At 45.8% G+C, this 22,487-nt stretch overlaps 1 protein-coding gene across 1 annotated transcript in view; it reads right to left on the reverse strand.

Annotated features, from left to right (window-relative positions):
* Nucleotides 1-22,487, reverse strand: part of FBXO42 (F-box protein 42) — a gene marked incomplete in the record, with an annotated part of 1,591,641 nt that overhangs the window by 530,392 nt on the left and 1,038,762 nt on the right. The window contains 1 exon segment of the mRNA XM_044061846.1: nt 3,061-3,157. Coding sequence (XP_043917781.1) covers nt 3,061-3,157 — 97 coding nt within the window.

Here is a 22,487-nt window from a genome sequence, read left to right on the forward strand (position 1 = left end):
AGTTTCCTGGAAAGATGAAGGGATAAGGGACTCTGACTCAAAAAAAGGGGAAGCACACAGTCAGAAAGAACCTATCTTGTCTTGAAAACGAGGTTTCTGAGAAATAGGAGCCTGAATAGATTTAGCAGGAGGAACCCACCTAGAACCCTTCTCATCTTTGGGAGGAGGGTGAGGCTGATTGCAAACAAAGGCACATCTGGATGGATAATTCCTCTGGAACTTAGGAACAGGCAATAGAAAATATGCTTCAATTCCTGCAAGGCCTTACTTTTATCCTGAGGAGACTTAGAAAGCTCAGCAGCTGCACAACCAAAGAGGTTCTTATAGTCAAGAGGAGCATCCAAGAATTTAGACTTAATATCCTTGGGCAAAGATGAAGCCAAAAGAAACATCTCAAAAAATAACCAAAAGCAGTAGCACTAGTGGAGGCATCAGCACCATCATAACTACATTTAAAAGAGTGGTGAGCTACCGAAGAGGTAGAGCCCAGAAAAGAGAGGACTTCCCTTCAGAATCAGGGAGGTCCAAGATAGCCTGGGAAGCCTGAGAAAGAAGGTCTAACACATACCTGGTCATATGGGTCTAGTAAATGACAGCCCAAAAGGCCAAGGTGGCAGCCTTATATGCTTTTTTGCCTAGCTGTTCCATAGCGTTACTGTCCTTGTCTGAAGGAATTGTTTAGAAGACAAATTTACAGGGTTTGTCAGGAGAGAGAGAGAGACACTACAAAAGGGGTCATCAGAAGGACATTTGTACAGGAACTTACACTCATTAAGTACCTTGTAAAACCTATCAGGTTTCTTATGGGCTGCAGGTTGAGACTCTTGGGCCACAGAAACTGCTGAGAAAGTATCTAAAAGGGCAGCCAAGACAGGAAGTACAGCAAAGGGGTTAGGGGACTCCATCTGGAGGGGGTCATAACTCTTGAATGTCAGAAACCTGAGAACAGTCCTATCTACAATATTTCATCACACAAGAAATACTGAACTCAAAAGAGAGTTCTTCCAAGGGAGAATCTGGGCTAACAGAAACCTCTAATCCAAGAAAGAAGAGATCTGAAAGGAATATGCCAAAAGACTCTTCTCTAGAACTCAAATCCTCTTCAGGAGGATTACTACTCTCTGGGCCGCTTGAGTGGGGTAGATGACCAAGGGGGAGCAGGCACAGAAACCTCTCGGGTGTCATAAGGCCCATCAATGCATTAAATAACCACTGGGTGAAATCCTGTCATTCAAAGCGAGGATCTTTAGCAGTAAGTTAACCATGTTTTTTTTTCACTTTTTCTTTGGGTGGACGCCTGCCCTAAATACCCTAGAAGGTTCAGACCCTTGCCCCTCGCTCAACCAGCAGATTAAGAATCGCCACCTGAACAGGTATCTGCGGTACTCCCATTCGCCAGAGGTTCCCCCTAATCTCTAGTGGACGTCTGCAGAGCCTCCAAGGACGTACAATAAGTCAGATCCATGCCAGCCTCCGATAGGGTAGCAGCAGACGAATTCGACAGAACTGGGCGATCCTCTGGGCTTTCACCAGATTCAAGACAGATGTCTAGGGAAGGCGGGACAGCAGCTGAATCAGACCTCAGTTTCCTGGCTGGCGACTAACCTTCAGGATGGGAGGATTGTGCTACAGCACCCTGCACAAACACAAGACTCTGGTTATCCAGGTGAATGGGAGTAGAAGTATTTCAATGCAACTCCATGGATAAAAAACTATTTTAATCCAAAACAGCCAATTTAAATAGAGCTTGCATCTAGGTGAGATACCCGCTCTGTTCATGAAAACACAGAAAGTAGAGTATTTGGGAAAGATCCAGCAAATCTAAACAAAGCATTCTAACCAATGTATGATCTACCAAAATCAACTTTCAACACAAGGAATTAACTGATGATCAAAGACTGACCTATACTAATACTAAATTACTTCTATGCCATCTTTTAACTAAATTCCATCACAACCCAAAAATAAGTAATTTTTGATCAACCTGTCCACAAATGTTTAACAACCCCGAGACCAGCAATGCCTTTTAATACAAGAATATAACTGCACGTGTACTAAATGGAGTCACTTGGATGCCTTCTTCACAATGCAGGGATATGTAGCCTGCGACTCAAAAAACACATTTGAACCGTGACCTAATATAAATAGCAAAATATAAGCAACTGAAGAACATGGTGGGCAACTGTATTTGAACTTAAGAGCTAAACCCACAGCTTTTTTCACTCGGTAGTTATCTGAGCCTTTTCCTTCTTACCTCTGATGTCTCCAATCTTACGTGAAAGTAGGGGCAGTCATTCAATTCCCAGAAAGCAACTACATTCGAAGATGGAGATAGTACAAACAACTACAAGTATAATACTTGTATGTATTCTGAAAATGTGCATTCATCTCTTCATTCCTTATGCATAAAGTCGGTACATTTTTTTTCTTATTTCATTACTTTGTCTGTTGCATCACAATAACTAGTCTCTGATACATGTTGTTGTTTTTCTTTCAGCTTTTCCCGGTTAGGGGTCGCCACAGCGGAACTCCGGTCCGCTAATGATTGGCAGTAGAATTTTTATGGGTGCCGCGGTGCCAGCTCGACGTCCAACCTTCAACGAAGAAAAAGAACCTTTGATATCTGTGGCTCTTTGTGCCATGTACCCAGGCTATATCCAGGACTGGTCGATAGCACTGATACACTACTACAGTCAACAAATCCTGAGACAGAAAATCCAGTAAGTACAGACCAACTGACGGGAAAAATGAAAGTGGGTGGGTCAGCCATCTTCATATTGCTGATCAACAACAGAAGGCGATGAATTACTGAAATATGTCTCAGTACTACTTACTACAGGATTTCCAGGTAGAAACCATGTCTTCCCACTGCTACCTAGCGGCTCAGTTACAATGATACCAATCATACATCCCTCATTTTCAGCAAGTTTAAAGACATTCTCTGTAATGTGAACACTTGTACACAATATTAGCCTAGTTTAAAAACAACTCAAAACAAGACAAATCTGTTATAACACACAGTAAAATACATAGAACAGGTTAATAGCAATATCTGTTTACCTGAGATTGCCCTCCCCTTGGGTGAGGTAATGGACAAGCAACATTTGGCTTAGACCAAACCCACTGCTCCAGATCCAAGACCCAGACATCATTGCTCCTGTATAATTAAAAAAAAACAACTTACTCAAGTTGCAGCACAGCAGTTAAAGATAACAGCAATGGTATAACACAGAACATGCAGCGAGTACCAATTATGCTCTCCAAAACATGCACGAAAAGTTAGTTAATTTCCCAGCAAAAATCAATGTCACAAACATTTTACAGTATATAATCTTTAAGAGAACTGTAATTTAGACCTATACATAAAAATGAATATATCATCAACTATATTCTGGCAATATTTCAACATAAAATTATCACAAAATTTGCATTGTCCCATTCTTCCATAAGAATGTGGCCCCCAAAACTTATTACACGAGGCCATGCAACCTAGGGTCTTGTTATATTTAAAATGCAGGGTGTCCTCTTTTACAAAAACAAATTTTGATTTATGCCCATATGGGGATTCTGGCAAACTGCTGAGTTATTCAGTCTCGGATTACTGTGATTAACCAGTATCAGACCTGACAGGATGGCATGCCGCCCTATTGAGAATGGTTATACCCCAGCACACACCATGTTAGTCATGGTAATTAAACGATACTTGCGTAGTTACCATAATGATAGATTCATGTCAGACTTTTCATTTGGTTCAACAAATCAGTTTGGATCGAATGAGATCAGACCTTGGCATAGTTTCTAAATATTATCGAATCCAGGGCTCTGACTTGTCTCCTATCCATAATTCCCTCCAATCCACATCAGTGCCTCAGGTCGAGTTTGCCCCTTTAAACGTCTATAGCAGTATCATCACATTCTAGGCTAAACCCTAAATGATGGGTAAGACTAGTGGACAGTCTGTTAGGACTGTTCACAGACAAAGTGAAAGTGAGGCCTATCCAGTCACCAAAAGCCAATATGTGACAATTCTGAAGGTGGTAGAAAGGAGAGAGGTTGAACAGAATGAAACCTGGACAACACAGATTTATCGTTATGGTAAGTACATAACTTTTATATCAAATTTCTATTTTTGCCTGATTAAACACGAGAGAGACTCTCAAGCTGCTTTTTACCTGGATGGTATCAATGAAGGATATTCCTGACAATGGTGGAACTAAAAGATGAATGTAATCTTGACTGTAAATCCAGTTTGAGACAAGTATGAGCTGTTGATCAAATTGCTGCAGCACAAATTTCAATGGGAAGCCTACTCGTAAAGCCTACTGACATGGCTATTACTCTTGTGGAGTGAGCTCTAGGTATGGATTGCAGGCACAAACCCTTATTACAAACAAAAGAAATGCAATCTGATAACCATCTTGAAAGAGTAACCTTGGTGACTGCTTTGCTTAGGTCGAGAAGGCAATAAACAACCGTTGAGACTTTCAGTTGTTTAGCTCTATGAAGACAGAACCTGACTGTGATGAACATCCACCATATGTAAATGTATCTGCTTTTGTTTGAAAATTTGGTGAAAAAGACTGGTAGGTTGATTTGTTTCAGATGCCACCTTAGGAAGGAAGAATGCATTAGTCCTCAAAGAAACTCTGTCTTTGTGGAACAGTAGACGGAGGTTTACAGGCAAGGGCCTGTAACTGAAATCCATTTCGATAACAATATCCACTAGAAAGACTGTTTCCGAGATGAGAACTTCATATCTACTAATGCTGCTGGTTTAAATGTGAGCTGATTTAAAAGCTTGGAGCAGGATAGTATATAGAATACCCCAGGGAGGTACTGGATTTCTTATGAGTAGTTGTAAGAGAAATGTTCCACTGAAAAAGGCTTTAGAAGTGTCATTCTGACCGATATGGGAATTTGACATTGTAGCCATTTGCACTTTGATACTGGAAAAACTAGAACCACTGCGGAAAAGTTTAATCAAAAACTCCATGTGGAGCAGATGGCAGAAAAAGGGTCTAACCCTTTTGACACAACCCAGAAGGAAATTCACTTCCATTTGCTAAGATGGACCTTTTTTGTGGATTGTTTGAGGCGCAAATATAATCTGAACTGATGACAGAAGCCTGGCATCTCTGGCCAAGGTCAAAACTGGAGTAACCAAGAGGTTAACTTCATGACGGATATCTGGTCCAGAGGAGGCAGTATGGAAGGGTGGAATAACAGGTTTGGATACTGATCCAACACCCATGGGAGATATAATAGGAAAGGTCATAGAAAGGGAAAAGTACAGTTGTGTAAACTTACCATAAATGTAGATGCTATAGTGCATTCACTGTTGCAGTCATCAGACTTGGGTTATCCTGCCAGAGGTAGCCCCTCAGTCGGCACGAATACCAGAGGTTTAGTATTTCTGCGTCGGCCGCTGTCACTCCAGGACTGACGTCAGATCATCAGTGGTATAAAAACAGGCAGCCGACACCATTACATCAGTTTGTCTTGCCCCAAATGTCAGAACCCCCCAAAGAGGGAGCTAGGTTATGGTGAAATACCACCAGTAGAAAGTAAATACCAAACATCACTGTAAGGAGTGAGGAAGTGAGAGAGAGAGAAAAGGGAGATGGAGGGTGGGAAACCAGGACTGCAACAGAGAATACACTCAAACATGTACATTTATGGTAAGTGTACACAACTGTACTATGTTCTTCGTGTTTCACTGTTGCAGTCATCACACTTGGGTTGATTCCCAAAGCTGAAGAAATGGGTGGAGGCAGACAAGAAGAGTTGGGCTGTCTAGAATGCCCAGCAGGACTGCTGCTTCAAAGCCTGCCCTGGATTTGGAAAAGATAAGCAGGTGGTAATGCTTGGTGAAGGTGTGAACAGAACTCCATGTTGCAGCCTCCAGGATGTCCCTGGTAAGGACCCCTCTGAGAAAAACTGCAGAGTTGGCAGTTGCCCTAATGGAATGTGTTCTGAGCCCCTGTGGGGTGGGTTTCCCATGGTGTTTGTAACAGAAATGGATACAGTGTGCTATCCATTTGTAAATGGTTTGCTTTGATATGGCCTTGCCCTCTTGCCCTGTTGCAAAGCTGACCAGTAACTGGGAAGATTCCCTGAATGACTTGGTTCTATCCAGGTAGAATCTGAGCTGTCTGTGCACATCTAAATAGTGCAGGATCCTTTCCCCCTTGGTGTAGGGGAAAAAGGTGGGCAAATGAATAGATTGGTTTAGAGTCACACTGGAGACTACTTTAGGCATGAAAGTAGGGTTAGTCCTAAGGGAGACCCTGTCAGCATGGAAAATGAAGGGTTCCACAGCCATGAGTGCTTGTAGCTCAGACACTCTTCTAGCTGAAGTGATGACTAGAAGCAAGGCCGTTTTCCAAGAGAGGAATTTTAACTCTGCTGAACCTGCAGGCTCAAAAGGGGGAGCGTGAGCTTTTCCAACACAAAGTTAAGGTCCCAAGGCAGGGGTAGGGGCTCTTCTGGGTGGCCTTAAATTATTATAGCCCCTCTCAGGAACTGCTTGATGAGGGGATGTGAAAATAGAGGTGGCTCTATGCTGTAATGAACAAAGATGGCAGAGGCATGGATTTTAATAGAAGAGAAGGATAGGCCCCTGTGAAGCAGATCTGCTAGGTAATCCAGAATGATAGGTAAGGCTGTGCTGGATCAGCTGCTTTATCCTGGATCCAGGAGCAATACCTTTTCCACTTGTCAGCATAAGATTTTCTAGTACTGGGTCATCTGGCTTCAAGTATAACGTCCAGGACTTGCATACTTAGGCTGGCCACTGGAGGAGAGGTCAAGAACTAAGCCAGGCTGCCAGGTTCAGGGTCTGCAATTGGGGATGCAAGAACTCTCCCTTTTGCTGTGTCAGGAGAGTTGGAATCTACGGGAGGTGCCATGGAGGCAACGGTGACAGGATGCCCAGTAGTGGGTACCACTGTTGGCATGACCACTCGGGGGCAATCAGGATTGCCCTTGGTCTTTCCTCCCTTATTTTGAGTAACACCCTTTAAAGAAGAGGTAGAAGGGGAAATGCATAGATCGAGAGGTTTACCCATTGGAAGGATAGGGCATTCACTTTCCATGAGGCTCCCTGGTGCAGAATTTGCCGAGCTGGTGGTTGTTGTGGGAGGCAACTAGGTCCACCTTCAGGGTACCCCATTTCTGGGTTACGAGGCTGAAGGTGCTATGGTTTAATTGCCACTCGTGGGTCTAGGAGATTTCTGCTTAAGTTGTTTGCCAGAGAGATTTGGGTGCCTGGCAGAAAGTGTGCTAGCAGGTGAATCTGCATGGCTGAAGCCATGTGAAAAAGGGTCATGGCTAGCCTGCACAGTGGGTGTCTCCCTGCTTGTTGATGTACATCACTGTGGTGTTGTCAGTTTTGATTAGAAGCCCCGGAGAGTAGGGGGTCTGAAAGCTGTCAGAGCATGCTTAACAGCTAGCATCTCTTTTTGGTTGATGTGCAGATGAATTTGATATGGGCTCCAGTAGCCCTGAATGCACCTGCTGTCCAGGTGTGCACCCCAGGCATAATCCAATGCATCTGTGGTTAGGGTCTGGGAGGAATGGGGTTGTGAAAAGCGAAGTCCCTTCTTGCGGTTGCATGCTGCTGCCCACCAAAGAAAATCTTTCCTTAGACAAGGTATCATAGGTATAATAGTTTCCAGGTCTTGAGAATGTTGACACCAAAGGATTTTTAAGTACCACTGAAGTTTCTTCATATGCAGTCTGGCATATGGAATTAGTAGAATGCAGGAGACCATGAACCCTAGAGCTTCCAGGATTTTCCTTGTGGATAACTGCATTCTGGTGGCCAGTTGAGAGAAGTAGCCTGTCAGGCTTGTTTTTCTGGAGTAAGGAATGCCACCTGGGATGCTGTGTCCAGGCTTGCTCCCAGGAATACAATTTTCTGACTGGGGACTAGTTTGGATTTCTTTTCGTTTACAGTGTACCCCAGTGAGGTCAGTAGATTTTTTTTTACAAATGTCACGTGCTGTAACAGCTTTTGCTGACAGTCTGCCTGAATCAGGCAGTCGTCCAAGTAGGGGTATATCTGAATATTTGTCTGCAAAAAGCAATGGCTGGAGACAGGCATTTGGTGAAAACTCTGGGAGCAGAAGATAAGCCAAAGGGAAGTGCAAAAAACTGATAATGCATAGATCCTGCCCTGAAACATAGTTATTTCCTTGCAAGAGTCTCTGATTGGGATGTGCAGAGAGGCCTCTTTTAGGTCTAGAATGGCTAACCAGGCATCCTTGGATAGCATAGGGAGAAGGTGCTGGAGGGTGAACATTTTGAATTTTGATACCACTAGGAAGGTGTTTAGAATGGATATCTCTAGGATTGGGTGCCAGGTGCCCTCTTTTCTGGGTACCAGGAAAAGTCTGGAATAGAAACCTTGGCCTATCTGGTCTGCAGGGACAGGCTAAATTCCCCTCATGGAGAGCAGGGAATGACCTTGGTTTTGTTTCTCTGCCCACTGGTTTGGAGGAAGATCTGGGAACCCTTTTGGGGTACGCAGTGTGTGGAAATAAAATTTGTACCCCTGGGACCCTATGTTGAGGACCCATCGATCACTGGTGATGGAGGACCAGTTTTTTGCATGGGAGGCAAGTTTTCCTCCTTGGGGCACAGGCAGGTTGCCAGAGGTAAGAGGTGGAGTTGAAAAGTCATTGTGAATTCTTTCCATAAGGGGGTAGCTTAGCACTCCCTGATTTTCAAGTGGAGGTACTTCATTGCTTTGATCTCTGCAAACCCTGAAACTGTTGTCTGGGGAGTCTGTTTTCCCTAGGTCTAGTCTGAGGTGGCCTTCACGAGGCCGGAAAGGACCAATGTTTTGAGGGGCAATGCCTACTGAATCTTGGAGGGTGGAGTTGCAAAAAATCTTTAACTGTCTGCAAAGACTTAGCTTTTTCGTCCATTTTTTTTAGAACCTCTTCTGCTTTGGTGCCAGATTGTCTTTGTTCGGTGGTGCGTAAAATAATTTAGATTTGACATGGTCTGGCAAGGTCTGTTCCTTAAGCCAAGCATGCCTTCTAAGTACAGAACCTGTGACTGCTGCCCTACAGGATGCTTTCTAGGGTGTCACACCCACATTTCAGGGTATGCTTACTAACTTGGCTTGCAGAATGCATAAGCTCCTGTAATTATTTATTTTCTGCACAGTCAGTGAAGGTAGACAGTTTCTGTTTAATAAGGTCCATAGTATGTTGCTGTATTTCAGCATGTGGAACTGACAATTTAATGCTCTGATGGAAAGAGTTGCAGAGGTGTATACTTTTTTACCCCGTCTAAAGCTTGGGAATCTCTGTCCGAGGGGTGGAATTAACTGTGGTTGCTTCTATTCCCTTAGGTCCTTGGCAGATAATTTCTGGGTCAGCAGTAGGATTTTTGAAAATAAATTAGAGAGTCAGGGGGACTCCGTAGTACCCATCAGGTTTCCTGGAAGCAGGAGGTAGAGTATCAGGAGTTATACTGGATTCCATAAAAACATCATTCACAACATCCAGAACATGAGGAATAGCTAAGGGTCTGTGCTGTGGTAAATCTAAAAATTCCTCGAGTCTCTTTTTGGACTGAGGATAATCCTGGCATTCCCAATGGAAATGCTCTCTCAAAGTACGTAGGGTTTCACCAAAAGAAAAATCCTCTGGAGGAGAGAAGGAATGGATTCCTCTGCATCTGAATCTTCATAAGCAGATAAGGGCATCTCTTCATAATCAGAAACCTCAGAGTCGGACTCTTGATCAGATAAAGCTGCTGGGAAGACGTCTCTTTTCCTTTTAGCAGGGGTAGGCTGCTTTCCCTAATCAACATAAGGACTTCCGCCAATTTAAGCATCTGAGATAGAGGCATGGAAACAGGTGCTTGAAGTTGGGTCATCTGTTTTTTTAGGAGTACTTCGTCCTCTGGGCCTTAGAAACTCAGTAGTTTTAGAAAGAACTGAAGACGTGAAAGAAGCAGTCGTTTTGTGTCAAATATCAGTAGTGCAAAGAACTTCCTCAGAAGCCAGTGCCTGCACAGCAGCTCCGGACTCATCCAAGGTAGACATCTGCAGGTTCCGTAGTCAAAGAAGAGTCTCGTGGCATACTGGACTTGAACGAGTCTCGGTAGCAGCCTGCGAATCCATCAAAGCGGGCATCAGGGGCTGCAAAAGTGCCTCATTGAGTACCGGCGAACTGGTGACTAGCTTAACGGAAGTATCATCGGCAGTTTTTGACCTGTGCGGTCTATGTCTGTCTTTATCCTTACGTTTTTTCAGAAGATCAGTAGTTGGAGGACTTACCGAAGCCATTATGGAATACAGAGATAGACAGCGGAAGTATTTAGCTATGATAAGGGCCCAACAAATAGTTCAGGCATTGAAAAGAGCACAACACCGGCAGTGAGGGTCGTCGTGGTCTGGGCCTAAACAGGTGACGCAGTAAGAATGGAAATCTTGGTGTGCTATTTGATTTCCACAGGTGAGACAACTGTTAACTTTTTCTGACATCAGTTACAGCAAGAAAAATGATCCCCAACAGAGTACTTAGCTTCAGAAGACTGAAACTTAATTTCGAAAATGAAAACTCAGGTAGCGGCTGATCGGCACTTGTGCGAACTGCTTCTACTTCGGGCTCCTCGGCAAGAAAGACTGATGAAATGGTGTCGGATGCCCATTTTTATACCACTGACTACCTGACGTCAGTCCTGGAGCGACAGCAACCGATGCAGAAATACTAAGCTTCCGGTATTCGGGCTGATTGAGGGCTACCCCTGGCAAGATAACCCAAGTGTGATGACTGCAACAATGAAACACTAAGAACATCCATGTTTGTCAGGGCCAGAAAGAAGCAATGAGGATCACACTCTGGACATGCAATTTTTTGCTTTCTGGATGGCTTTGTTAGAGGCAGTGGAGGAAAGGCATAAAGGAGTCCGGAGTCCAGCCGTGAACCAGAGCGTCCCTCTGTGACTGTCCTTGGGGAGGGATCAGAGCAAACTAACTGCTGCACTTGCTAAGGAAGGATGCAGAGAGTTCGCAACTTTGGCCCCAGCAATGGAAAATCAAGCTTGTCACTGTTGAATTGGGAGACCACTTGTGAGGCATTAAGATTGTTCTGCTCAGATTATCTGGTAATACACTGGACACCACCTGTATGTGAGTTGCTACCAGAAAGCAGTGTGAAGATATCCATTGCCAAACTCTCAGCCTTTTGACAAAGGAGATAATGGGTTCCTCTCCATTTGTTGCTGTACCAGAATACTGCCACATTGTCTGCCTGTAGAGAAATCACCCCCCCCCCCTTGGGGAGAACATCCAGGAACACTAGCAGGACCACTCCCATCTCCAACATACTGATGCAAAGATTGACCTGAAAGGGTGACCAGGTACCTTTGGTCATCCTCCCTTCTAAATGCGCCCCGCACAGTAGAAGGGAGGTGTCTGTGGTTACTACAGCTAGAGATGAATCTGTATGGAATAAGCACCATTTTGTCACTTAAGGAAACGTTATCTACCAAGAGATGGGTTCTATGCAGACTTGAGTAATGTGAATCCTCGCATGCAGTAGATGTCTTGAGACCATTGCACTAAGTGTGTCCCACTGGAGTACTCATGTGGAATCTGGCTAGTGGGACCATCAAAACTGAGGAAGAATCAGACCCAAGAGCCATAAAAAACAGTCGTGCTGGAGAAGGGTGGTTAAGTACCTATGTAGCAGTGAGAAGCAGAGGCTATACTCTGGTGCAGATAATGCAGGGGAGACTGACAATCTGCAGTTTCAAATCTAGGAGGGATCTGATAAATTATCTGTTCTATAGGAATTAGATGGCTACAGTCTGGTGGAGAGTGATAAGATGAGGAAAAAGCAAGAGAAATTGGCTAGAACAATGTTCTCTGAAAGCATTCAGGGTTTTACCCAGCTGGGAGAGCTATAAAAAGTACAGTTTTGTACCTACCATAAATGTAGATGTCCGATAGACATGCAACTGCAGTCATAACATGTGGGTTGTCCTGCCTCAGGCAGCCCTCAGTCGGCCGGATTCCAAAGTCTGGGTCCGGCGTCGGCTGATGTCGCATTTCTCTCCGACGTCAGAGCGGCTGGAGTACATAAGCATCAGCCGACGCCATTTTCTTCAGTGTTTCTTGCCCCAGATGCCAGGTGCCCTCCAAGGAAGGCTGTAATCAAACTGGAAGACAAAAACAGGATTCCAAACAAATAAATGAGCAATAAAACAAATACACCATAACAGATATCCCCAGCTAAGAGTAACAGGGATAGGAGTGGACCCTAGGCATAGAGGGGTATGGAGGGAAGGAAAATCCGACTGCAGTTGCATGTCCATCGGACATCTACATTTATGGTAGGTACAAAACTGTACTATGTCCTTCAAGAATGCAACTGCAGTCATAACATGTGGGTAGAATACCATAGCTTAGCTGGGGGAGGAGGTATGCTCTAGGAAAGAGATGGTGCGGCAATCGAACCCTGCAGGACTGCCGAAGCAAAGCCTGCTCTGGATCTGGAATATAGAGGGAGATTGTAGTGTTTGGAGAATGTATGCACGGAGCTCCATGTAGCAGCTTCTAGAATGTCCTTGGTAGGCACCCCTCTTAAAAATGCTGTAGAGGTGGCTGTAGCTCTGGTGGAATGTGGTCTGACATTGGCTGGAACAGTCTTTCCATGAAAGGAATAACAGAATCTGATGCAATGTCCAATCCATTCAGAAATAGTCTGTTTTGAAATTGCTTTTCCTTGGACTGCAGGGGCGTAAGCTACAAAAAGTTGTTCAGACTTCCTACTGGCCTTGGTTCTGTCCAGGTAGTATCGAAGTTGTCTGTGAATGTCCAAAGTATGCAAAAGTCTTTCCCCCTTATTCTCAGGATTGGGGAAGAAAGCAGGCAGATGAATGGCTTGATTTAGAGAAACCCTAGATACCACCTTTGGCATAAAGGTAGGGTTGGTCCTTAATGAAACCCTGTCTCTGTGGAAAATAATAAAGGGTGGTATTGCCATTAGGGCCTGTAGCTCCGAAACTCTTCTTGCTGAGGTAATTGCCAATAGGAAAGCTGTCTTCCATGAGAGAAATTGCAAGTCAACTGAAGCTGCTGGTTCAAAAGGAGGTAGAGTCAGTTTTTCTAAGACAAAATTGAGGTCCCAGGCTGGCACTGGGGCCTTTCTTGGTGGCTTCATGTTCTTGATTCCCCTGAGGAATTGTCTTAGTAAGGGGTGAGAGAAAACAGGAGGATCAGTGTTGTATCTAGCTGAAATAGCAGATGCATGTATCTTTATGGAAGAATATGAGAGGCCGTTCTTTAACATATCTGCCAAATATTCCAAGATAAGTGGGATGTTCAGCAATGATGCATCATGTCCCTTGCTGGTATTCCAATTGCTGAATCTTTTCCACTTTGCTAAGTAAACCTTTCTGGTGGATGGTCTTCGAGCCTCTGTTAGTATCCGCTGAACTTCCTTGGAAAGAGCTAAGCTGCAGTTATTTATGGGATCTCCCAGGCTGTTAGCTGCAGTGTCTGAAGGTTTGGATGCAGTGTTTCGTAATTGTGTTGAGTCAAAAGTAGAGGCCACTGAGGGAGGGCCCACCTCCTGGTGTGACATATGCTCCGTAGTAGTGGGTACCAGTGTTGTCTTGGCCAGTCCGGAGCTATTATGATTCCCTTGGGCTTCTCTGCTTTGATCTTTAGTAATACTGAGGTCATCAGTGGCAGAGGTGGGAATGCATAGATTGCTAGGGAGTTCCAGTTGAATGAGAGGGCATCTATTTTCCAAGCTTTTGGATGGTATGTTCTTGTGCAAAATTTTGGTAGAAGATGGTTGAGGTGAGAGGCAAATAGGTCCACTTCTGGCTTGCCCCATGTCGAAGTGAGTTGTCTGAATGCCTTCGGATGTAACCTCCACTCGTGTGGATCTGTGAAATTCCTGCTTAGGCTGTCCGCCAACACATTGTCCTTTCCTGGAACAAACTGGGATTGTAAATGGATGTTTAGGCTCAGTGATTTCTCCCAAAGCTGCATTGTCAGTCTGCAAAGGGGGTAAGAGTGGGTGCCTCCCTGCTTGTTTATGTACCACATCACAGTGGTGTTGTCTGTCCGTATCATTAAATGGCCTTGCTGGAGTTGGTGTTGAAAAGCCTCGATGGCATGCATTAATGCCAGCATTTCCTTTTGGCTTATATGCAGATGTGTTTCCTTTGGAGACCATTGTCCTTGTATACACCTGCCTTCCATGTGCGCCCCCCCATCCAAGGTCTGAGGCGCCTGTAGTCATGGTCTGTGTTATCTGTGGTTTTTTTGAATGACATACCTGTGTTTTCCTGGCTCACCGAGGCCCACCACAGGAATTCCTTTTGTAGGCATGGAATGAGTGGTATGATTGTCTCCAAGTTGTTGCTGTGTTGAGACCAAATGCTTTTTAGGTACCATTGAAGCTTTCTCATGTGTAGTTTTGCTAATGGAACCAGTAGAATGCAGGATGCCATGTAATCCAGGGCCTGTAGGAATCTCCTTGCAGTCATCTGGGTGAGTTTTGCCAAACCTTTGAAGTAATGAGTTAACTTCTCTTGCTTGTCTTCTGTCAGGTAAGCCATCTGAAAGGCGGTGTCTAGTTTGGCTCCTAAGAAAATTATTTGCTGGGATGGCTGCAGTCTTGACTTTTGGAAGTTGACTGTGTATCCCAGAGCTTGAAGTAATCGTATGACATAATCTTTTAGTTATGTACTCACCATAACTTCAGATGTTTGGGATCCATCTCGCCTACATTCTGACTGATGGGTTCGGAGCCGATCCCTCGGCTCCGACTGCACGCTTATGCCAAAGAGGGAAGTCTCTTATTGGCTGAGCTTACTATATCCCAGGATGCACCACTACCAGTCCCCCAGATCTAGTTTGTCCGCATACATGCACACATGCACGCACTGATTATATAACATCGTCAGATGAAACAAGATAAAACAGTAGAACTCAAAACCGTTCAATCTCTTCTGATCTCCAAGGCAGGGGAAGGAGGGTGGTATTAGGAATGTAGATGGATCCCAAACATCTGAAGTTATGGTGAGTACATAACTAAAAGATGTTATGTGATCCTATCTCGCCTACATTCTGACTGATGGGACAGCGCCCCTAGCACCTGAATCCTGGGTGGCTCACTGGAAAACACTCCTGAGTACCGTGGAACCAAATGATGCTCGCCTTTAGATGCCACATCCAATTTATAGTGGGAAATGAAAGTGTGCGGATTGGACCAAGTAGCCGCAGCACAAATCTCAGAAATAGCGAGCTTGGAATGAAAAGCTATAGAAGTCGCCATAGCTCTGGTAGAGTGAGCTTTGACAGATGTTGTAAGTTGCTTATTCGAAGAGGAATAAGCCTGAGTTATACAATCTCTAATCCATTTGGAGATAGTAACTTTTGTGATGGTTTTACCCAATTTATTATCTGAGAAGGACACGAACAACTGGTCTGATTTACGAATTTGCTGAGTCCTGTCTAAATAGAAGCGCAATTGCCTGTGAACATCCAATTTATGGAGTGTGTATTCTGCTTCATTGGAGAATTTTGGAAAGAAAACTGGTAGCTCTAGAGATTGTTGGAGACAGAGATTAGAACAGACCTTTGGGACAAAAGATGGATTAGGCCTAAGTGATACTCTATCCTTGTGAAAAATCAAGTACGGTGGTTTGATAGATAGGGCTTGAAGCTCTGAAACTCTTCTTGCAGAGGTAATTGCAACTAAGAAGGCAGTTTTCCAAGACAGATATTTTAACTCACATGTAGCAGCCGGTTCGAAAGGGAAAGATGTTAATGCACGAAGCACCAAATCAAGATCCCACGGAGGCGCAGGATGAAAAACTGGGGGTCTTAACAGCCCCGCACCTTTAATGAATGTTTTGCATAATCTGCTGCTCATCAACGGAGGATCCATGGATTCGTGAAATTTATAGATAGCCGCTAGTTGGACTTTAATAGTAGAGACAGAAGATCCTTGATTAAACAAGGATGTTAAAAACTTTAAAACCTCTGGGATTGGAACAGTGATAGGGTCTAAGCCCCTGAGTTGAGCCCAGATAGCAAACCTCTTCCACTTACTGAGGTACAATTTCTTAGTGGTGGGTTTGTGGGTCAAGATAAAATGTGAATAACTTCCGGTCTAAGGTGTGATTTCTGACTAAAGTCGGAAGTGGAGGAGCCAAGCTGTCAACTTCAAAGTGTGAAGGGACTGGTGTTGTCGCGACTGATGAATTAGCAGATCCGAGTTAGATCTAACGTCCAAGGATCGCCCACCGCATGTTTCTTCAGGTAGGGAAACCATACCTGACAAGGCCAGTGCGAGCAATGAGTATCATTGTCGACCCCAATTGAGAACCGTTCTGAATGACATTCGGGAGAAGTGCAATGCGAGGATAATCATAAAGTAGCCCTGTTGGCCAAGGTTGTGCTAGAGCATCCATAGCTGCTTCCCCCTGATGTGGAGTCAAGGAGAAGAACCTTTTGCACTTTGTATTTTGTGGTGTTGCAAACAGGTCGCAGCACGGCCCCCATCTTCTGAAAACCTGAGCTGCTACTGTTTGCTCAGGGACCACTCGTGAGGAGAGAGAATTGTCCTGCTTAATCTGTCTGCCAATATATTTGATTTCCCGAATGTGGGTCGCTACCAAGAAACGGCTGGTAGCTACAGCCCATTCCCACACCCTCATGGCCTCTCTGCAAAGGGGTAAGATCTGGTCCCTCCTTGTTTGTTTAGATACCAGACCACCGATATGTTGTCTGTGTGGATGGCGATAATGCCCTGAGGGAGAAACTTGTGTAAGGCCTGTAGGGACAGAAGTACAGCCCTCATCTCCAATACATTGATGTGGAGAAAGTTTCGCCTGGAAGCCAGGAACCCTGAACTAACCTGCCCAGACAATGCCCCCCCCCCCACCCTGTCTGGTGGGCATCTGTCGTCAGGGTGGCCACTGGAGGGGGAGTAACAAAAGGACTTCCCTGATTTAGATTTGATGTCTGAAGCCACCAGCGAAGGTCCCGTTTGCACGTTTCTGTAATCATAATGGGGTGATTGAGGGGAAGATCCTGAAAGGTCCATTGAGTCGATAATAGCCACTGAAGAATCCTCATGTGCAATCTTGCCAGAGGAACTAGTAGAACCGTGGCAGACATCGAACCTAAAAGTTGCAGGACCATCCTGGCTGGGGCTTTGGATCTTGAAAGCAGGGCTTGTACTTGACCTTGTAAGGTTTGAATCCTTTCGGTAGGAAGAAAAACGCGCATCAATTTTGAGTCTATCTCTGCTCCTATGAACCTTATGCGCTGAGAGGGCAGCAAGACAGACTTTGACCAATTGAATGTAACTCCCAGGGTAGCACCCAGGGAAAAAGTGGCTTTGAGGTTGTCCATTAGTAGATGACTGGTGGTGGCAGTCAGGAGCCAGTCGTCCAGATAGGGAAACACTTGGAATCCAAGACTCCTCAGGTGAGCAGTTACTACTGCCAAACATTTGGTGAACACCCTGGGGGCTGTGGTGAGACCAAAGGGCAGAGCACAAAATTGGAAATGACTGTCTCCCAGGCTGAAGCGCAGATACTTCCTGGACGCCCGATGTATCGGTATGTGAAAATAGGCGTCCTTGAGATCTATGGAGCACATCCAAACATCCTTCTCCAATAATGGGAGAATGGATTGTAACGTGACCATTCGTAATTTGGATTTCGTGACGGATTGGTTTAGTCTGCTGAGATCCAAAATTGGTCTCAGGTCCCCTGTCTTTTTTGGCACTAAAAAGAACCTTGAGTAATTTCCGATCCGATCTGGTCTGTGGGGACCGTTGGATGACTCCTTTTCTAGCAGCTTTAACGCTTCTGCGGCTGCAATTTCCTTGACTGGGTGGTGGGTCCGGGATTTTTGGACGGTGGGGGTGTGTGTGTGAAGGGAATGGTGTAACCTCCGCAATAATCCGGCACCCATCTGTCCTGGAGTGATGGACTCCCAGGCTTTTAGGTGCTTGGCAAACGGCACCCGACTGGCTCGAGCAGCACATCCCTCATGATGTGTGGGAGGCTGAAGAGCCACGAAAGGACTCATGGTCTCCAGAATTGCGGGCCCTCTGCCGCCTCTGGGACGGCGCCTCCCAGAAAAATTTCCGCCCTCTGCCTCTGGAAGGGAATCTTCCTGCTGTTGATGGAAAACTTACGTGATTTGGCGGAACCACATCTTCCTCCTCCTTTAGCCTTGGGATAAGGCCGAAGGGAGTGGAATAACGTGCACCCACGGCAGATAAAGTTTTTCCTTCTTGCTCACAGCGGTAAGAGTGTCTTTAACCTTAGGTCCAAACAAAGAGGACCCATTGAAGGGAGCGCCGGGCGAAGGAAGACTTGAAGGCCTCCAAATGACACAAACGAGCCAGGCTTGTCTCCGTGAGAGCCACGCCTGTGCCTGCCGCTTACCCGCCCCTTCGCCACATATGAAATGAGCCTCATGGACGAAGTTAGAAATTGAAGCAAGGATAGCCAACTGAGAGCTGACCGACTGGGCTAGCTGCTCAGGTAGGTTACCTGAGAGGGAATCTGACAGCTCCTTGACCAGATCCCTCTGAAGCCTGGTAAATGTGCCAAATAATTCAGGGACCTTAAGGTAAAGGCCGCTGAAGTCAGGCACGCCTGCACTGGTCCATGCTCCTAGACTCCTTATTAGGAGGATGGACGGACGCTGAAGCCTCTGCCACGCCCTGTTGTGTAGCAGATGCCACCACCATGGCATCTACAGCCACGCCTTTAGTCAGGAACTCCTTCTCGGGTGGGGCAGACAAAATTTGTTAGGACGAGAAGGACTGGTTCCACGGTATCTGTATGTTCCCAAGCCCTCCGACAAACTAAATCCAGGAGCTCGTCAAGGGCGGAGACACCCAGGAGGCAGAGGGCTGAGCCCCAAAGGCCTTGAGGAGCACTGACTCATCAGCAGAGGGGGTTTGGATATCCAGCCGCCTCGTTGTTTGAGGATCTCTAAGATGTCTGCAAATGAGACATCATCCGAGGAGACTTCGGGACCCCTCCGCATCAAGATCAGTGTCCCATGTAATAGACTCGGGAGTCCACGTGCTTCCTCTTGCACGATCTCTTCCTTGGAGGCTCCTCTGAAGACAACTCCAAGAACCCTCAGGAGGAGGGGAACCCCAACGGGGTAACCTCAGGCCCAGGGCTCCGCTGCCTAAGGACAGGGGAACTGCCAAAGACCCAGTCTCCACGCCCAGGGAAGGTGCCGGAAGCCGGAGAGATGGTCAAGAAGACTTGGCCAAGGCACTCCTCATAGCTCTGAAAGCCGGACCCCAGAATCCTGGGAGTGTCCGTCCCCGAGCCATGATAGCAGACGGAAGTCCCGCAGCAGAAGCACCGAGAGGGAGGCTCGGAACCGACAGCATAGGTCCCAAACATCACCCCAGGTCCAGCCAAGAAGTCCGTACCAAACTCGGACCAAGGCCGGGTTGGAGTAAGGGTCGGAGCCGACCCTAAGTCCTCCACCGGCTCCTTCAGCACCTGCTCCATCGGAACCGAAGCGTTTGGTGGAGGAATGGCATTGACATGGGCATGGACGCCGGGTTCGAAGCCAACTGGGTCGGAGAAACAAATTTTTGAAAGACTGGGGACTGGAACAGTCTTTCGAGCACCCTGTCTATGTCCGAATCTGACATCCTCGATGACCTAGAGGATACTGAACGGGTCCGAGATGGCCTCTCCAACGGCCCCAAGGGGCTAGGGGACCGCCCGAGGCGACTCGATGACTATCAGCCAAGGGCGAATACCCACACTAGCTTCCATCGGTGCCGAGGAGGACTTGCGCCGAGGAGGAAGTGTCTGAGCGGACCTTTGTCGGCCCGAGACCAGTGGAGCCGATGAATGTGACCCGCCTCGATGCCCCAGCCATCGGCTCCGGCCAGAGGAGTCGAGACTGGTGGCATCGAGGCAGACCGTTCAGCCTCGCCCAAGTCCTTGGAGCCGAAGGAGAAACCTGCCTAAGTCTCTTGGCGGCGGATCCGACAGACTGGTCGGAGCAGACGCCTTTTCTTTAGCAGGAGAAGGAGAGGATGCTAAAGCTTCTTCAAAGGAGGGTTTTATAAGACCTTTTAATATGAGCTTATTTTTCCTCTCTTGGAGGACCCACGAGGAAAAAGCGTGACACTCTGCAGGACTCCTGCAAATGTTTTGCACCCAAACAATAAACACAGAGAGAGTGGTCATCTGTGATAGACATTTTAAAGTTGCACTTGGTGCACTTTTAAAGCCTGAAGGCCTAGGTACCTGAGACATTCCGTGAATTAAAGTCCAAAACACAGTACAAACACTGTAATTAGAAAGAAATTCTCTTATTTGTACTTCTTTACAAGAAAGAGAAACTATCAACAATATAAAGGATCCGAGATCCCTAAACAAAACAGAAGTCACCTACAACCAAAAAGACCGGGAAAGGCCTTTCCACACAAGAGGTACTCCTAGTCAACATTCACAACACAAGAATTTACCAAGTAAATTTCACCAAACTCACTCTAAACACAAGAATAGCTGTTAAAACAGCTTTTGTTGAAGAAAAAAGAAATTCCTGACAGAAAAACTAGTGAAATTAATCACTACTTAGCTCAGCCAGCTCGAGACCACGTCTTCACTTGTTAGCGGCAAACAAGATCTGGGGGACTGGTAGTGGTGCATCCTGGGATATAGTAAGCTCAGCCAATAAGAGACTTCGCTCTTTGGCATAAGCGTGCCGAGTCGGAGCCGAGGGATCGGCTCCGAACCCATCAGTCAGAATGTAGGCGAGATAGGATCACATAACATCCAGGTTTTTTGTCAACATCAATTTGTCGTCCGCTTGTATGAGGCAGTCGTCCAGGTACGGGTAAATTTGTATACTCTGGAGCCTGCAATGAGCAATTACTGAAGACAGGCATTTTGTAAATACTCTGGGCGCAGTAGATAAGCCAAATGGCAATGCTGAGAATTGATAATGCTCTGGCCCTGCAAGAAATCTGAGGTATCTTCTGCAGCTGTGTCTGATAGGGACATGCAGGTATGCCTCCTTGAGGTCCAGAGTAATCAGCCACGACTCCTTGCCCAGCATGGGAAGGAGTTGCTGTAGAGTCAGCATTTTGAACTTTGGTACTATGAGAAAGGTGTTTAATGCGGACAAGTCCAGTATTGGTCTCCATTGAGATTCTTTTCTTGGAACAAGGAACAGTCTTGAGTAAAACCCCTGTTCTTGTTCTTGTTGTGGAACTCTTTCTATTGCTTTCATTCGAGTCAGCAGAGTGATTTGCTTGATAGCCTCTGCCCTTTGATTTTGTGGTAGGTTTGGCATGCCTTGTTTTCTTGGTAAGGTATGAAAATGAAACCTGTACCCTCTGTCTATAATGTCCAAAATCCATTTGTCCTTTGTCAGTCTGTGCCAGTTTTCTGCAAACAGAGATAATTTCCCAAGGGAGCTTCTAGTTGTTCCCTGGTAGGCGTAGTAGAGGAAAGTCATTGAGTTTGTAGTTGTTGGGCAGGTGAAACCCCTGCCACTTCTTTGGTTTCCTGGCTGCCATTGTCGTCCCCTGTAGGGGCCTCTGTATTGGCCTCTTCCTCGGCCACGTCTGTTCTTACCCCTTTGAAACTTTTCTGGATTAGGAAAGGACCAGTTTTTTGAAGGCCAATTCCTACTGAATCTGGGGGGGTTGAACCTGGAGGAAATCTTTCACAGTCTGAACTGATTTTGCTTTTTCTTCGATGGTCTTTAACATATCCTTAGCATTTGCACCAAAAAGCCTGTTCTTTTCCAAAGGTGCATCCAGACGTTTTGCTTTTACATGATCTGATAGAGGTTGATCTTTTAACCAAGCATGTCTACAAATCACTGCCCGTCATAGCTGCCCTACATGAAGCTTCCAGTGCATCATATTCCACACTGCAGGAAGTGATTGCTTACTTGCTGAGAGTTATGTACAGCTTCCTGCAAAGTCTTCCTGTCTAAAGGATCAGGAGAAACTGTTTTTTGTAAATCTTCGAAGAGATAATCCTGATATTGTAACATATGAAAAAGGCAATTTAAAGCTCTCATAGATAAGGTAGTGGATGTGTAAACCTTTTTGCCCCATCTCTCTAATGACCTCGCTTCCCTGTTGGAGGGCAAAGGATTTTTTGAGGTGGAGGCTGAAACTCCTTTAGGCCCCTGTGAAACAGTTTCCAAATCAGCAGTATGGGCCCTGAATAAATGGGAATGAGTTTCTGGGACCCTGTAATACCTGTCTGGCTTAGCTGGAGCAGGAGGAAGAGAATCAGGGGTAGCACGAGTCAGAATACAAATCATCCAGAACATCAAGTACAGGAGGAATAGCCAAGGGCCTATGCTGAGGCTTCTTAAGGAAAGTCCTAAGGCGTTTCCTGGAATCAGAATATTCCTGACCCTGCCACTTGAAATGTTCCCTCATGGTGTGCAGAACTTCCCCAAAAGAAATATCCTC

This window comes from Protopterus annectens, chromosome 2.part0 (genome assembly GCF_019279795.1).
Source record: "Protopterus annectens isolate FY-2018-M chromosome 2.part0, PAN1.0, whole genome shotgun sequence".
NCBI lineage: Eukaryota > Metazoa > Chordata > Ceratodontiformes > Protopteridae > Protopterus > Protopterus annectens.